The sequence below is a fragment of the Heloderma suspectum genome, chromosome 3 (assembly GCF_057233095.1).
Source record: "Heloderma suspectum isolate Gila_16-S chromosome 3, 16-S_ref, whole genome shotgun sequence".
NCBI lineage: Eukaryota > Metazoa > Chordata > Lepidosauria > Squamata > Helodermatidae > Heloderma > Heloderma suspectum.
Genome location: NC_139460.1, coordinates 257,325,707 through 257,342,803, shown reverse-complemented (window position 1 = coordinate 257,342,803; position 17,097 = coordinate 257,325,707). Strand labels below are relative to the sequence as shown.

The 17,097-nt window shown below is 40.1% G+C and overlaps 1 protein-coding gene across 11 annotated transcripts in view; it reads left to right on the top strand.

Annotated features, from left to right (window-relative positions):
- Positions 1-17,097, top strand: part of SLK (STE20 like kinase) — a 66,513-nt gene that overhangs the window by 21,754 nt on the left and 27,662 nt on the right. For all 11 annotated transcript variants that reach the window (XM_084846389.1, XM_084846397.1, XM_084846393.1 and 8 more), the window contains exons 3-6: positions 9,099-9,263; positions 11,174-11,222; positions 12,331-12,480; positions 16,857-16,929. In XM_084846389.1, coding sequence (XP_084702515.1) covers positions 9,099-9,263; positions 11,174-11,222; positions 12,331-12,480; positions 16,857-16,929 — 437 coding nt within the window. The remainder of the gene's footprint in view (positions 1-9,098; positions 9,264-11,173; positions 11,223-12,330; positions 12,481-16,856; positions 16,930-17,097) is intronic.

Genomic DNA, 17,097 nt, shown 5'->3' with positions numbered 1-17,097 from the left:
TCAAAAAATAGTCTAATCTAAAGCAATTATGGTGAACTGGTGAAATAAAAATATACTTCTGTCAGCAGGATGTAAAATTCTCCAAGCATCAATTAAACTATATTCCATCATATAATCCTGAAGTGCCAGTCCCACCACAGATTGAGTCTTGGGAGAAGGTGTACTCCTCTATAACAAAGGATCTAAAAACTTCGTTAAAGTCCCCACCCACAATCAAATATTCATAGGTAACATCAACCGGGTTAGCAAAACAATCATGAAACGTAGCTGGAGAATCAATATTTGGCCCACATACATTGATCATAATAATTAATTTGCCCATATACCTCCCTACCAAGATCAAAGAAATGCCCCTCAATATCAAAACTCACCTGTTGAACTGAGATAGAAAGTCGCTTATGAATTAAAATCGCAACCCCTTTACACTGTGTTGAAGTGTCTGTGACATAGGACTCCCCAGCCCAGTCCTTTTGCAACGTCTGCCAAACTGCAGCCATCAAATGAGTTTCTTGTAAGAAAGCCATGTCAACATTAAGCTCTTTTAACTTATTAAGAACTCTTTTCTGTTTGTTTACATTTCACAGCCCCTTGACATTCCATGAAGTCATGTTAAACATTGAAAAAGCAAAAGCAAATTGTTTGCCCCACCCAAACACATCTTTCTAGATTTACAAACAATTACTAAATTTCTATACCATAATTGGTATAACAAATACATCCTTAATTTACATTTAGGACTAACCATTTCAGGCTTCATCAAAATAATTCTTGTTACGTAGAAACTGCGAAAAAAAATAAAATTATTCCAAAATATGAACAAAAGTTGAAGATAAAAACAACAAAATAAAAAAAACCAAATAATCCGATTCGTGTCCACCTACCATAAAAAGTGCCAAAACCCCCACCCCTAACAGACCAAAACAAAAAAAACTAATTAAAAAATAAAACCTTTTGCCTTCCGTTTGGACCAACGTGTAACCGCAATGCTCAGCTTGGCCCCTTCCGCATATTAAATACTTACACAGAACAAAATTACAAACATACAAATTTAGCCAACAAGAAATAGTAATAATAATAATAATAATAATAATAATAATAATAATAATTTTATAAAAGAATTAAAAAGCCAGTTGGATATTTTAACTAATATTGTATCTGGAGATGTATTCATATGTGTACATACATATATGCGTGCACGCGCACATGCACACACGCACACACACAGACGCATATGTGTATACATATACATACACATGCATGTATGTACCTACATAACCTTAATAAGCTAAATTTAATATAGTAGTTACATATAACCTGTATTTACTCAAAATGTGTAAATTAACACACTCAAAAACAGGAATTATGTATACGTTATATGTATACAAAAGGAAAAAAAGAAAAGGAAAAGGGAAAAAAAAGAGAAGGGGGGAAGCAATAGTATACAGTGCATTTGATCTGGCATGCCACCCAGACTTCTTATCAACTATAACCCAAACAAAGCTTAACAGTGAAAGCTGGCAGAGGGACAGTAAAAAAAAAAAAAAAGATAGAAAATGGCAGGATTCCAGCTCAAGGAACTGAAGAAGGTAGATCCCTTGTTTTGATTTTAATGCCAGTGAGAAATGATTCTGCAGCATCAGAACTTAAGAACTTCTTCATCTGGCCTTCAATAAAAATGCAAAATGTGGCAGGATATTTGATATGATATTGCAAGTTAATTTGCTTTGCTAAATTTCTAAGTAAATTGTCTTCTATCAGCGATTTTTTTAGTATAATCAGGAAAGAGCATAATCTTGTCATTGGCTGGCCCCCACTGAAGCTCACCCTGCTCTCTTGCTAAATCTTTCATGGAGGCATGCAGAAATTGAACAATAACAGGTCCCGCTCTGATGCCTCATGTAGAACCGGGAACACGATGAGCACACTCAATATCAAATGGAAAATCAGAAGGCAAAGCCAATAACTCATGCAGAAATTTATCCATGAACTCAGCAAGAAAGATCTGTAGCCAGCTCTCTAAAGCCAAGAATACGGAGATTAGCTCTCCGAGCAAATGCCTCCAGTTGAGAAATTCGAGCAGACAGAACATAATGAGATGCATCCATAGCAGTTTCGTGAGCAGTAACCCAGTCTTCAAGTGCTTTAACTTTCGAGGCCATCTTTTGAAGACAACTATTCATCGAGTCCACAGACCCTTGAAGGGTAGTGATGGAATCCTGAATTGTTTCAAGCTTCTTTGTCTGCACTGATAACTACAAAGACATATTTTTTTAATCAAAACAAGCAACTCCTCTCCCTCTCTCGGGTCTTTAGAAACCTTTGCTGGGGGGGGGGGCAGTTGGGGGAGTAGGCAGCATTCCCAAGCCTTTCTTCCTCCTCGATGTTGCCATCCTCCTCTCACTTCTGAAAGTACAACAAACAAATAAAAGTGCAGAAACATAAAATAAAAGCTTAAGCAAGTTTAATTGCAAATAACCAGATAGCTTGACAGCCTCAAAGAGGTAATTTTAAAGCTGGAACTTGGGAGAGACGCAGCGAAAAGCCAATCACGACGCCATCTCCAACCAGAAGTCATAGGTTTGGATTCATAAAGAAGCCACATAAAGCTTTGATTACAGGGAACCTATTTTTGAATGAGCCAATTTGACAGATAAAGAGAAATGTTAATGGTCTGGAATGCAGCTCCTGTTCTGTGGTAGAAAACAGTACAAACTAACCCAAAAGTTTGGCCTAGCTTTTGAGAGGATACCAGACTTATGGATTTATAGTTGGGGCTTGGGGTCGTTAACTAGGAAACCCGACCAAATATGTCAGTACACAATTAAGAAGTGGCAGTACAAAACTTGGGATCTGTGGCCCAAAACAATATAAAACAAACACAAAACCTTAGAATATGTTTTGAGGAACCATAACAGTGTTGGTTTGGGTGTATTTTGTAGGACCACACATTGGGTGTGTCACCTAAACACTTGTGGGTAGCAGCACAAAACTTTGGCATAGGTTTCAAGGGGATACCAAATTTAAAGGGTTTGTAGTTAACAGACTTAACTTCTGCCAACCTAGCAGTTCGAAAGCAAGAAATTGCAAGTAGATAAATAGGTACCGCTTCGGCGGGAAAGGTAACAGCGTTCCGTGCGCCTCGGTGTTCAGTCATGCCGGCCACATGACCACAGAAGTGTCTTCGGACAGCGTTGGCTCTTTGGCTTAGAAATGGAGATGAGCACCACACCCTAGAGTCAGACATGACTGGTTGGGGACACTTTTACTTTACCTTTAGTTAACAGAGCTTTCTTTTGCCCCACCACACATTCATTCCACATAGAAGCCTGATGTGTGAATAGAATAAATTGATTATGGCTACCAGCCCTTTTAACATATTGTCCTGCTTGAATTTTAATAAGTTTAGCTGTGTTTCTTCATTTGAAAGTTAATGTGACTTCACAATGTACAGTAGTAAAGCTTTTTTTTTTTTTAAAGGCAAGACATGATCAACTATGTATTTCACCTTTGGCTAGTTCTATTCAGCTGTACATAAACAAACATGAAATATACATCTGCATCCGAATTGAGCAGGAGCAGGCCTCTGGGTATTCAATTCCTTGTTAGAAGTGGTCTGTGCATGTGAGGGAGTGTGTAAGACAGTATGTGGAGCTGCATGCAGGATGTTACAGCTGGATTGTGTGCACATCTGCGCCATCAACTGCTGATAAATGAAGTGATGACTTCTGCAAAACAGAAAGGGCTGAAAGAAAGCCAAGTGCTTAATGCTAATAAGGAGACACTATTGGTCAGTGGTAGATCACATGCTTTACATGTAGCCAATCCCAGGTTCAGTCTCCATATTAATAAATCTTGGGTAGGAAGGCTGGGAGACTTTTGCCTGACAACTTGAAGGGCCTCTACCAGTTAGTTTGCCTCTGTATAAAGCATCTCTGCATCTTCAAAAATCTACTGGTACTTAGGGCTGGAGTCTTTAAAATGTGCTGGTTTACAGGGATTTTTGAAATTTTCTTTAACTAGGTTGGGAATAAGCGGACTTCTTTCCTGATTTTCTTTTAGATATATAAATAGGGCATTTTCAAAACTGTTCCAGTAAACGTCACTTATGATGCAATCCTCTACATGTCTTCTCAGAAGTAAGCCCCACTGATTTAAGTGGTACTTATTCCAGGTAAGTGTTTATAGGATTGCAGCCTTAAGGAAAGGCTGGGTAATCTGACAGACAGGCATCTTCATTTGTAGTGGTCATTCTTGTTCTGGAATTGGGAAAAAGTAGATTTGAAGAGGTGGTCCCTGAAGACCAAGGATGGGCAACATATGGGGCTTGGGGGCTGCATTGTACCCCTGGAAACCTGCAGGTGCTGCACCCCTCTGCTGGTGCTGGAAGTTACCACTGTTGTCAAAATCCTAGCGAGTCTGCTGTTTGGCAGGCTGTTGGTAACCCCTTCTGCAGAGAAACAGTGCGTGAGGGGAGCCATCCATTTTTTGCAGAAACAACAATTCTGCTGGGAAACAGGGCACACGGAGAGCATTCACCCAGTTTCCCAGCAGAGTTACACTCCCAACAGCCTACTAAACAGCTGTTTTTCAGGCTGTTGCGTGCCCAGAGTTTTGCTGGGAAACAAGGGGCACACTTCCCAAGCACCTTGTTTCCCAGCAGAATTGCTGGAATTTGGGATGTGGCAGCGATCGGGTGGGAGTGACACAAATGGTCATGATGGGCCACATATTGCCCACTCCCACTGTAGGCCAGTGGTATGATATAAAGTCTGAGTGAGATACAAAGGAAGCAAAATGTCACCAAAATGTAGTTATGCCATGCTGGCTTCTGTATGGTCACCCACTGTAACTAGAAGGTGCCATACAGCTACCCGACCAGCATAACACACCTAGCCCCCCAAAGCAAAATCAAAACTATGTATCACAATTTATTGATTCAACACAACAGTGATATAGGTAGAGTATTTATTTGCAGGAGGGGTTGGTACACCATGTTCTTTCCCAAAAGATCTTTCAACCTGCACTGGGAATGTGTCATCCACTCAAGCAACTGTTTGCACCGAAGAATCGATGCTTTCGAACTGTGGTGCTGGAGAAGACTCTTACGAGTCCCCTGGACTGCAAGGAGGTCAAATCAGTCAATCCTAAAGGAAATCAACCCTGAGTGCTCATTGGAAGGACAGATACTGAAGCTGAAGCTCAAATATTTTGGCCACCTAATGTGAAGAGAAAACTCCCTGGAAAAGACCCTGATGCTGGGAAAGATTGAAGGCAAAAGGAGAAGGGGATGGCAGAGGATGAGATGGCTAGATAGCATCACCGGTGCAATGAATATGGACTTAAGCACACTCCGGGAGAGAGCGCAGGACAGGAAGGCCTGGCGTGCTATGGTCCATGGGGTCACGAAGAGTCGGACATGACTGAACGACTGAACAACAACAACAAGGGAAGCCCACCTATAATCTTGATCAGAGGTTTTGCAAAAACCACAGATTATCTTTCAGTGTTTTATAGCCATCAGTTGAGATCATTCATTCATTCATTTATTTATTTGAAATAATGTTGCCTTGTCTTTCATCCATGGTTTCTGAGTCTTCTCCAAAATTAATTTGCAATATCATAATAAAAACACAATACTTGCAAAAGCTAAAAAGCATCAGCAGTGAAATAAGAACAGCAGCAGAATCCAGTTTAAAATGGCAGAAAATAAAAACCAAAACCTATGGAAAGCCTGGGTGAATAGCAACATCTTCAGTGGGTATCTCAGTACTATAAAAGGGAGGCCAGATGAATGGACAGGGAAAAGGAATTTCACAGGCAGGGTGACATAGGTGGCAAGATCCTGTCCTTCAGTGCCACCCACCTCAATTCACTGCAGATAATTGTTATCAAAGGATCTTACCCTATTTTTAGGAATGTTTCTGAGTGATATTATTTGAATGATGCTAGAACTAAATCATTGATGGAAATCAGCCTTCAGATTTATCCCTTGCAAACAGAATAAGTGACATACTCTGCAGTCAACTTCTTCCTGCCACAGGGGACTTGCTGTAATGCTGCTGTAGCTGTCCTTCCTCTCCAGTTGCTGCGTTTTTGACAGATATTGCAAATGCATACTCTTTCCCCCCCCATGAGACGTGTATGTTTCATCTTGGCCTAGATAATTAAGCTGAGTAAAGCTACGGAACTACTGAGGAAAACATTGTGCTTAACCAGACATTAAAAAGTGTGTAGTCATTGCCATTTTGTAACTATAACTTCATAGATTGTACATAGCCATGTTTGTGAAGAAGTAAAATAACCACATATCATGATAGCCATGATAGTGCGGTCACTGAACTTGAGCCGGACATCCTCGAGAGTGAAGTCAAGTGGGCCTTAGGAAGCATTAGTAACAACAAAGCTAGCGGAGATGACAGTATTCCAGCTGAGCTATTTAAAATCCTAAAAGATGATGCTGTTAAAGTGCTGCATTCAATATGCCAACAAATTTGGAACACTCAACAATGGCCGCAAGACTGGAAAAGGTCAGTTTACATTCCAATTCTAAAGAAGGGCAACGCCAAAGAGTGTTCAAACTACCGCACAATTGCGCTCATTTCACATGCCAGCAAGGTTATGCTCAAAATCCTACAAGCTAGGCTTCAGCAGTATGCAAACCGAGCACTACCGGAAGTACAAGCTGGGTTTCGAAGAGGCAGAGGAACTAGAGATCAAATCGCCAACGTTCGCTGGATCATGGAGAAAGCAAGAGAATTCCAGAAAAACGTCTATTTCTGCTTCATTGACTACGCTAAAGCCTTTGATTGTGTGGATCACAACAAACTGTGGCAAATTCTTAAAGTGATGGGAGTACCAGACCACCTTACCTGTCTCCTGAGAAACCTGTACGAGGGTCAAGAAGCAACAGTAAGAACTGGACATGGAACAACCGAGTGGTTCCAAATTGGGAAAGGAGTACGACAAGGCTGCATACTGTCACCCTGCTTATTTAACTTATATGCAGAGTACATCATGAGAAATGCCGGGTTGGATGAATCACAGGTCAGAATTCAGATTGCCAGGAGAAATATCAACAACCTCCGATATGCAGATGATACCACCCTAATGGCAGAAAGTGAAGAGGATCTAAAGAGCCTCTTGTTGAGGGTGAAAGTGGAGAGTGCAAAAGCTGCTTTGAAATTTGACATTAAAAAAACAAAGATCATGGCATCTGGCCCCATCACTTCCTGGCATATAGAAGGGGAAGAAATGGAAGCAGTGACAGATTTTACTTTCTTGGGCTCCAAGATCACCGCAGACAGTGACTGTAGCCATGAAATTAAAAGATGCTTGCTCCTTGGGAGGAAAGCTATGGCAAACCTAGACAGCATAGTAAGAAGCAGAGATATCACCTTGCCAACAAAGGTCCGTCTAATCAAAGCTATGGTTTTCCCAGTAGTAATGTATGGCTGTGAGAGCTGGACTATAAGGAAGGCTGAGCGCCGAAGAATTGATGCTTTCGAACTGTGGTGCTGGAGAAGACTCTTATGAGTCCCCTGGACTGCAAGGAGGTCAAATCAGTCAATCCTAAAGGAAATCAACCCTGAGTGCTCATTGGAAGGACAGATGCTGAAGCTGAAGCTCCAATATTTTGGCCACCTAATGCGAAGAGAAAACTGTCTGGAAAAGACCCTGATGCTGGGAAAGACTGAAGGCAAAAGGAGAAGGGGACGGCAGAGGATGAGATGGCTAGATAGCATCACCGATGCAATGAATATGAACTTGAGCACACTCCAGGAGAGAGTGCAGGACAGGCAGGCCTGGCATGCTATGGTCCATGGGGTCACGAAGAGTCGGACACGACTGAACGACTGAACAACAACAAAATAACCACAACAAAAGCACTTATGAGTCTGTTGCTAATGCTGTGGTTGTTGGCATGGGAATGACACTCAAAACAGTAGAGGTGTGTAATAGCCATCAAGACAGCCACAGAGTGCTCACTGAAATGCTGCATTTAGCCCCACCCATCTTGTCACCATGACTGTAATATCTCCCTCCCCAACCAAGAAACACAATTGAAGAGGAAAAGAGATTGCCTTACTTTTACTGTTGACATCCCACCACTGCTTTTCTTCAGCTAAATTTAGTTGCATCCTTTATCAACTTGGTTCTTGGCCTAAGAGTATTTGCTGCTATATTTGGCAGCATCAGCTTTTGGTCGGGGGGGGGGGGGTGTCATTGCTGGGGCTTGTAAGACTTGAAACTTGTTTGTGATGCTCTAAACATTATATGTATTTGCCATCAACTTAATTACTTCATTTACTCATGGATATATCTAAACAACTTCTTCAAACTGCGGTAGATAGAAACGGATTTGGTGTCCCTAAGCATTGCATATTACATGTGTCATTGCTTTCAGATTACATAGAGTTTTCTGTTTTCATGGATCTGTTTCTAGGATTAACCTGCAACATCATGTAATGTTGTCTAGGAAAATTTGTAATACTTCTCACTTCCCCCTTCCTGTGGTAGCTTCATACCAGAGGACTGGCAGACAGCTGCTCTAGTAAAGGAGGACAGAGCCAATGAGCATGTCATGCTGGCAAATCGTGGGTCAATTAACCTACAATTTGCAGGGACGTGTGGAGCATCCAAGCCATTTCCAGTTTGAATAAACAACCTATGAACCCATCAACAAACCATGGGTTAATTCTGGCTTGTTTAACGCATAAACAACCCAGAGCCTCCAAGTTTGGATGTCACGCTGACAACCTATGAACAGGGCATTTGTAGGTTGTTTATTCAAACTGGAAACAGCTTGCATGCTCTGCAGGTCCCTGCAAATCATGGGTTAATTGACCCATGATTTGCTACCATGATGCGTGAACCAGGTCAGCATGAAAGCCCTTCAGCAACAGAAACTTGGAGAGTGGGAGAAAAGGAGGCAACAAAGGGATAGGGAGAAAGGGAGGGGATAGTGCATTTGTTATAATGTTAGTAGTTATCTATAAAGTCTCGTGAAGATAGGGAAATGCTCATAAAAATATATAAAATGTCTGCAATGTAGATGAGTGAAGCAACTGACTTAAGTTTTGCTTTAATGTCTCTTACAGGCTCAGAACAAGGAAACAAAAGTTCTTGCTGCTGCAAAAGTGATTGATACTAAATCTGAGGAAGAACTGGAGGACTACATGGTTGAAATTGATATCCTAGCATCCTGTGATCATCCTAATATTGTCAAACTTCTAGATGCTTTTTATTATGAAAATAATCTTTGGGTAGGTGTTTGCTATTGATCAGAGTTGGACTGGGAGCCAGGAGAACTGGGTTCTAGTCCCCACTCGGTCATGGAAACTCACTGGGTGACTTTGGGCCAGTCACAGACTCTCAGCCCAACCTACCTCACAGGGCTGTTGTTGTGAGGATAAAATGGAGGAGGAGGATAATGTAAGCTGCCTTGGGTTCCTTGCAAGAGGAAAAAAGGCGGGATAGAAATGTAATTAATTAATTAATTAAGGTGCTAAACTTGAGTTAGTGACTAAGTAATACCTCTGTGCAATCTGGGTTTTTATTAATGTTTTGACATGTGTCTGCAGTCTGCTAAGTCAATTGGGGTTGGATTCGATGGTCTTATAGCCCCCTTCCAACCATACTATTCTATTATTCTATTCTATGATTCTATGAATTGGGAGTAGGGAATGTTTAAGCCTTCCAAAGAGTAGCTTAGGCTTATATGTTCTTGCTGTTGGTGAGAAGGAATCTATTTCAAGAAATCTGGATTTGTTTATGAGCACAAAGCGATAGACCTCTTCCCTCAAACTCAGATTTGAGGGTTGGGTTTTTTAAAAAAATATCTAACAATGTGGATGTGAGGAACAGATCCAGTCCCTCTCCTGAATTCTCTGGCATGAATGTAGGACTTGTGTTGGGATGGGATGTACTTGGAAATGGTGACAGAATTCATTCCAGCAGAAGATAAGAACGTAGAGGAGCGGGGTTGTTCACTCATCTGGCGCTGGGTTGAGATTAGGGCTGAGTGATTCTGTCAAGCTTGATTTTGCTCAGATTCAAATTTTTTCTGTTCCATCCAATTTTAACATCAGTTTGAGATTTGTTTTTTAAAATTCTACATTAAAATGTGTTCATATTTTTGTGTGTCTTTATCTAAATATCCTAAATATATATTTTTATGCATTTTTACAATATATGTATTTTTGCAAGCAATATTCCCTAATATAGTGCAGTTTTATGGGCACTTTTCCTTTTTATACACATTTTATGTGTGCATTTTTTTATTTGTGAACTACATCACAGAATTTGGGAAAGTACGAATATCGCCATTATCACTTGTATTCTGGCTTATGCATTGATTCCGGAAATGTAAATTTGATAATTTCACATTAAAATGATAACCCAACAAATTTCTCACCCATCCTTAATTGAGATTCATTCGGAAGTATGCAAATTTGTCTTTCTGCTGTTTACTTTTGAGTACTACCCAACCTAGTGCACAGTGATTGAATGGGTCTTCCCTTCCCTGGTGGATAGGGATCAACCTTGCACTGTGCTTTTTTAGAGTGTCTTTCACTCTAGAACAAGGTAAGAGGCTTAGTTTTCTCTGACCCCCTCCTCAATATCCCCCTCTGGTAGCCTTCTAAAAACAGTAGGGAGAACTACGAAATAAAAGATAAGGTTAATTTGCATGCTTGATTTAGATCTCAGGATTCTGATTTTTTTTGGTGCAGATTTTAGTATAATTTGGTTTAGATTTCTGAGTTCTTAACAGAAAAAAGACAGCCCTACCCATATAAGTATCACCTCAGTTTGATTCAAGAATATGGCCTCTAGAGGAAAAAAGGGAGTTGCAATGATTCTCAGTGAGTACGCGGTGAAACAGTAGCAAAGTACTAGGCTTTCTGAAATCACTGCTTGCTAAACTTTAGACGCAGAACTCTTCATTTTCATTGCTGAGTAATGCATACACTAAAAGCCTGCCATTTTGTCTCATCAACAAATCTCTCAGAACAATTGAAAGCATAGAGGAGAAAGAGACAGTCAAACATCAAAACCTAAGGGTATTAGTATACTTGGTACGGGGAGTTTTGATTCAGTTTCTGTGCTCTACTAGCCAACACTCTATTTCAGTCCATGCATTTTTAAAACAGAACATTTTTATTTTTATATGCAGATTCTCATTGAATTCTGTGCTGGTGGTGCTGTAGATGCTGTAATGTTGGGCAAGTACATGTTTTATTTTACACAGTTACTTAGCTACAATTTTGTATGTTAACAATAATTAGGTTAGTTATCCTGTGTTGCAAATCTATTTGTTTTTAAAGTATATAGAACTTTTAAAGTGGTTAATATACATTTAAGGCACTGTAATTAAGCATAAAACACCAAAAACACTAATCAGAACCTGGCCTACAGATTCCCTCAGCAGCCAAAATCTTTCCAAAATAAATAGGTTTAACAACTCCTCAGGCTATAAGAAGATAGCAGTTTCTGATCTCACTAAAGGAGGTCATTCCAAGGTCTTGGGGGAACTGCACTAAAGCCCCTTGAAGAGTGTTGGCTCAACCTAGTACAAGGGCCAGCACAAATTCCCAGACTTCCCCAGTGTGCCACTCTTACCTCCCTTGATTTAACTCAGAGGAGAATGGTGTAGTTTGGAGCCCAGCATAACTAATAGAACTGAACTGGTTCCTCCCCAGCTTCTCCTTTTCCTCACTGCTCCTCCCAAATCCATCTTGCCTGGTGGATCATATATAATTTTTCTAGGATAAAAGAGAACCATGCTGCCAGTTCTGGTCCAAGAAAAACGTACTTCAGATATCAATAGTTGGGAAACAATAGTGCACATTTTTCACAATTTAGTAATTCTGTTAATTTTAGCACTTTGTTATACTTCACTTTGATTGGATGCATACATTTGGAGCGTGCTTGAAAATGAAAAAAGTTCATAAAGCATTCCATGAGTATTGCAGCAACCTACTTGATTAAAGGTGAAGTCTTTTGAGACTTGGAAGAAATGGATTATTTCACCCATAGTTTAAGATATTTTTTAAACTCATTTTGTAGACATAAATATTATGTTTTAAATAACTGTTTTAGTTTAATGCATAATAGCCAAAACAAGTTCAAATACAATTTGCTGCAGCAGTACTGCAGTATAATAAAAGAAAGGGCATTATTTTAATTTTATTGTGAATATTAAAGTCTGTATGGTCTGCTTTTTATCAGGTTGTATTTGTAAAAAACAATAAAATTGAACATTTTGTTTCACTTATTATCAAGACCCTTTGCAGAGGAAGGCTTTTTATATCTGAGTGTTTTTTCTTGTAGAACTTGAGAGGCCTCTAACCGAGCCACAGATAAGGGTAGTTTGCAGGCAGACACTTGAGGCACTGCACTATCTGCATGAAAATAAGATCATTCACCGAGATCTAAAAGCTGGTAATATTCTTTTCATGTTAGATGGAGACATTAAACTAGGTGAGTATTCTACAGTTTAAAAATTAAACTAGTGTAAAAGGAGATCTCTTGATTTACATTGGTTTTTGGCACTACTTTTATATCAAGAACAATAGTTTCCCAACAGGTATAAATCACTTTTGTTGACCTGGAAAAGAAATTAGTTCGTTAATGATCCTAATTATGCTTGGCAAACTTCGTTGAGATTTCAAAGGGAACAGGTGTAGGCCTGTTCCAATATTTGTAATAAATTGTTTAATGTTTATTAAAACCTGACATATGGCTTTTGGCACACACTTGTAAAAACCTTTAAATGCCGATGGTGGGTTAGATATATGAGCTTGCTCGCTCTTCTAACCATGCTGTCCAAGCAAATGTCTAAGGAAGATTGCAAGTAAAGTGTGATATCAGTATTCCCCTAGTTTTTAATCCCTAACATCTGGCAGTCAGTGATACAGGCTTGATCATATGCTATCCTTGTGTGGTTGCTGCTTCTGTGTGGTCAGATCCCTTGCTATGCTGGTCATGCTTTGACCAGAAACTCCATATGGGAAAGTAACACCATCATTTGTCCACTAAATGTAATTGCCTGAGTGCTCAGAAGCAGCACCCACTCTGCACAGAGCTTGTGAGTGGTGACCAGTATCTTTTTGAGAGGATGATGCTGTTAAAGTGCTGCACTCAATATGCCAACAAATTTGGAACACTCAACCGTGGCCACAAGACTGGAAAAGGTCAGTTTACATTCCAGTTCCAAAGAAGGGCAATGCCAAAGAGTGTTCAAACTACTGCACAATTGTGCTCATTTCACATGCCAGCAAGGTTATGCTCAAAATCCTACAAGCTAGGCTTCAGCAGTATGTGAACTGAAAACAACAAGCTGGGTTCCGAAGAGACAGAGGAACTAGAGATCAAATCGCCAACATTCGCTGGATCATGGAGAAAGCAAGAGAATTCCAGAAAAAAGTTTATTTCTGCTTCATTGACTACACTAAAGCCTTTGATTGTGTGGATCACAACAAACTGTGGCAAATTCTGAAAGAGATGGGAGTACCAGACCACCTTACCTGTCTCCAGAGAAACCTGTACGAGGGTCAAGAAGCAACAGTAAGAACCAGACATGGAACAACCAATTGGTTCAAAATTGGGAAAGGAGAACGACATTGCTGCGTTTTGTCGCCCTGCTTATTTAACTTATATGCAGAGTCCATCATGAGAAATGCTGGGTTGGATGAATCACAGGTCGGAATTAAGATTGCCGGGAGAATTATCAACAACCTCAGATACGCAGACAATGCCACCCTAATGGCAGAAAGCGAAGAGGATCTAAAGAGCCTCTTGCTGAGAGTGAAAGTGGAGAGTGCAAAAGCTGGTTTGAAACTCAACATTAAAAAAACTAAGATCATAGCATCTGGCCTCATCACTTCCTGGCATATAGAAGGGGAAGAAATGGAAGCAGTGACAGATTTTACTTTCTTGGGCTCCAAGATCACCACAGACGGTGACTGTAGCCATGAAATTAAAAGATGCTTGCTCCTTGGGAGGAAAGCTATGGCAAACCTAGACAGCATAGTAAGAAGCAGAGACATCACCTTGCTGACAAAGGTCCGTCTAATCAAAGCTATGGTTTTCCCAGTAGTAACGTATGGCTGTGAGAGCTGGACTATAAGGAAGGCAGAGCGCTGAAGAATTGATGCTTTCGAACTGTGGTGCTGGAGAAGACTCTTACGAGTCCCCTGGACTGCAAGGAGGTCAAATCAGTCCATCCTAAAGGAAATCAACCCTGAGTGCTCATTGGAAGGACAGATACTGAAACTGATGCTCAAATATTCTGGCCATCTAATACGAAGAGAAAACTCCCTGGAAAAGACCCTGATGCTGGGAAAGATTGAAGGCCAAAGGAGAAGGGGACGGCAGAGGATGAGATGGCTAGATAGCATCACCGATGCAATGAATATGAACTTGAGCACACTCCAGGAGAGAGCGGAGGGCAGGCAGGCCTGGCGTGCTATGGTCCATGGGGTCACGAAGAGTCGGACACGACTGAACAACAACAACAATCTTTTTGAAAAAGATGACATTGGTTAGTTCATAAACTACAGTAGATCTCTTCTCTGAGTGTTGTCTAAATTCTTAAAAATCATGTATGCTATAGGCTGTCAAAATATATTGTGGCAGTGGATTTAATAGATGAAATATACATAGAGTGCAGAAGTAATGCCTATTGTCTTAAGGGACAAGACGAGCCTATTGAGTTCCAGCATTTTGAACATCTGTTTGACCAGTTAGTATATGCCTTCACTTGCGATGTTTGTTTCATTGGGTCAGCAGCAGACTCATTTAGATTATTGTTTTATTCCTCCTTATTTTAGTCTCAAAATAAGGAAATGAAAGTCCATCTTTTCTGTTCATACTTCAGTCTTCAGGACTGTGTCTATCTTTATCCTTTGTTTTTGTGATAGCTGCTTGCTTTTAAGTCATAACTTAGCCTGTGGTACTAATGATGTCCTAAGAGTATTGTAGGAAAATCCACATTAATTTCTGGGTGTGGGATGAATAGCGGGCATCCACTGTCTCTACTTTCTTTCCACAGCTTTAGTCAGAATAATTGAACAATAATTTATCTGTATTTCAGTAGTGGTAACTTGGCTTTTTAAATTCAGTCTTCCTAAAATGACTTTTTCAGCCACATATTTTGAAGTAGCCCAAGTCATTCCATTGTACTAGTTCAAAAAGTTTTGAAAACTGCACTGTTTTACATTAATTTTTGCTAAGCACTCATGACATTAGTGGAAAAATATTTTGATGGTTGTAAGTTGTATTGATCTTTTATTGCTGGTATTTGTAGGATGTTTGATTCCCCCCCCCCAGTATTTTATTTCAAAGTATTAAAATACATAATCACATCAGCTAAATCAAAGCAATCATATTTGTCATTCCTACAAACAAGGGATTACCTTTGATAAACATCCATTTGTCTGTTGTCCTGACCCCCAACAAAATGAATCAATTTAGTAATTACAACAGCATTCCACACTCTATACAACCAATCCAATAGACACTGGGATTTCTTTTTCTTCCAATAATAAGCTACTGTGATTTGGGACTTGTGACGACCTGGCATGTCTACACTGCCAGTGTTGCAGTGTAGGGCTGGTTCCAAGATACCTTTGTTTATTTTGCTCAGAGGTAGGCTGGCACCACCCATGTATTAACTCTTATTGAATATTAATATTTCACAACTCATAATCTGGATATGTGGGAACCCAGGCTTATGTTTTTTATATATGGAAAATGATAGGCCCTTTTCCAGACCTTCCTTTAAACTACTTAACAACTAGGTTAACATTTTTCCAAGCAGTCCAGTGCATGAGTAAGGCCAATCAACTCCAGTTTCCAGTTCAACATATTTATTAAAGAACCAAGTAGAGAGAAGTTCAGAAATCAGTTGCTTTTAAAATAAAATGGAACATCAAACTACCTCACTAAATCTTACTAATCAGGATTCTAAGAATAACTGACCAAAGCAGTTTACTGATGGAATGAGACCACACCTGGGACTCCAGGGCATGGAAAGGTTTTCCTTGACTCGTTGCCAACCACCTTAAGACAAAGAAAACATTTTACAATCACAGTAATTCTATGGGGCCTGGGCAACTTCCAGAGAGGGAAAATTCAAACTGATCAAAGAATAGTCTGGGAGGTCCTGATGAAGCACCTTCCAGGTGATTTCTATAGTGCCTACTTACCATAATTCTGAGTCAGCCTGGAATGTGTAAAGATCTAAATTTGAAGTCTTATTGCAGCCTGGCCAGGTCTGCTGCTTCATTACAGGTGTACTGTTATTTGGAAGCTCCTCTGATTGCAAGGGCAGGCTCCCAGCCTTTCTTCCAAGTCTGAGAAGTTGCACTGGGTTTCGAGGAATTCATAAAGTGTCTGAAGCATCCATTTTTAAGCCTTTTTTACCTTTTTAGCGCTCCATAGCTTGAAAACAAGCTAATTTTGTCACTTTCGCATTCCATAGCCATTCAGGATGCCTTTTATTTTTTTATTTTTTAATTCCTGGCAAAGGTAGGTGCAGCCTGTGGGGAGATCTGGGGAGTGAAGGCATATAAGGTTATGTGCCAGTACAACATTTTTTTTAATTTAAGAAGCATTGCGGAATATGAAAACAATTGTTCAATTCCAAGAATTAAGTAAAATGTGTTTTCCCCAAGATTTGTAATCAGGGATGAGTGAGAAAATTGACATGGAATTAGGAAGTAAAAGGGGTGTTTTAGTGAGAGGGGGCGTTTTCTGATTCACGGGTAGAGGGAAGTGACACCACCTTGAAATAGAAATGTATGTTGGTATGAGTGGGACTCTAAATTAGTATTTCTTTCTCTCTTTTTTTGAAGCGGATTTTGGAGTGTCTGCTAAAAATACAAGGACAATACAAAGACGAGATTCTTTCATTGGTACTCCATATTGGTAAGCGTGGCATTTTGTAATCTTTTCAGAGTGAACTCAACATACCACAGCTTAGGTTGGATCCAGGATCTGCTTTCTGTGGACAAGGGTGCTCCGCTCACAGAAGGTGCCTTAGCCTAACTTTTCAGGATACCCCACTCAGCAGGGTCTGTGTAGCATTTTCAGAAG